A 1,275-nucleotide genomic window follows, 5' to 3' on the forward strand; every position below is an offset into this window, starting at 1 on the left:
GCAGCAGGAGGTCACCTGCAGCAGCAGCAGCAGCAGCAGCAGCAGCAGCAGCAGCGGCAGCAGCGGCAGCTGCAGCAGCAGCAGCAGTAACAGCAGCAGCAGGAAGAGCTTTCTATTGCAGTTAAAAACAATAAAATAATTTATTTTATTTTTTTATTTATTTATGCATGCGAAGACAGAAGCAGCAGCAGCCGTGCTGCAGCACTCTGCTGCTTGTGCTTGCTTTCCTCTGGTCTGCTGCTGCTGCTGCTGCTGCTGCTGTTGCTGCTGCTGCTGCTGCTGCTGCTGCTGCTGCTAGTTGTTTATTCAGGGGAGAAAGACACACAAAGCCCCCGCTTTCTGCTGCTTATTTATTTTCTTTTGTTTATAAATACTCTTCTTAGTAACCCCAAACCCTAAACCCTAAACCCTAAACCCTAAACCCTAAACCCTCGATTCCAGCTCATTGCGGGGTCACCTCCAACTCAACTCCCACTAACCCTAAACCCTAAACCCTAAACCCTAAACCCTAAAAAACCCTAAACCCTAGTACCCCTCAAACCCAAAACCCTAAACTATAACAAACAATAAACCCTAAAAAAACCCTAAACCCTAAACCCTAAACCCTAGACAGGGGGCAGCAGCTAAAAATATTATACTGCCGCTTGATCGCTCCCTAGGATCTCAAACCCTAAACCCTAAACCCTAAACCCTAAACCCTAGGCCTCTTACACAGCCTGCAACTGACTCTTTAAGAGACAATAAACCCTAAACACAAACACCCAATAGCAGCAGCAGCAGCAACAGCAGCAGCAGCAGCAACAGCAGCAGCAGCAGCAGCAGCAAATATATAAGTATATATTAATGCATTTATATAAATTCGTTTTCTGTTGCGCTGATACTTCCGTTTGTTCTCTCAACAAAACAGAAGCAGCAGCTGCTGCTGCTGCAGCAGCAGCAGCTGCAGCAGCAGGAGCTGTTTGTCTCCTTGTATATCTACAGCTTTTGCTGCTGGGGTGTATGCACACCTCAGCAAGGAGACAAAAGAGCCCCACTAACACTGTTGCTGTTGCTGCTGCTGCTGCTGCTGCTGTTGCTGCTGTTGCTGCTGCTGCTGCTGCTGCTGCTGCTGCTGTGTAATTGGTGTATGCTGGGGTTTGCGAGCCCCATCATTTGCTGCTGCTGCTTTTCACTTTTGCTGCAGCAGCACATGCTGCAGCTGCCGTTGCTGCTGCTGTTGTTGCTGCTGCTGCTGCTGTTGCTGCTGCTGCTGCTGCTGCTGCTGCTGCTGCTGCT

At 49.0% G+C, this 1,275-nt stretch overlaps 1 protein-coding gene across 1 annotated transcript in view; it reads right to left on the reverse strand.

The window, feature by feature from the left end:
• Nucleotides 1-1,148: 1,148 nt before the first annotated feature.
• Nucleotides 1,149-1,275, reverse strand: part of EMH_0028610 (protein phosphatase 2C, putative) — a gene marked incomplete at both ends in the record, with an annotated part of 8,184 nt that continues 8,057 nt past the window's right edge. Inside the window, one exon of the mRNA XM_013494173.1 lies at nt 1,149-1,273. Coding sequence (XP_013349627.1) covers nt 1,149-1,273 — 125 coding nt within the window. The remainder of the gene's footprint in view (nt 1,274-1,275) is intronic.

This window comes from Eimeria mitis, genomic scaffold (genome assembly GCF_000499745.2).
Source record: "Eimeria mitis Houghton genomic scaffold, Emh_scaff1061, whole genome shotgun sequence".
In the NCBI taxonomy this organism is placed as follows: Eukaryota; Apicomplexa; class Conoidasida; order Eucoccidiorida; family Eimeriidae; genus Eimeria; species Eimeria mitis.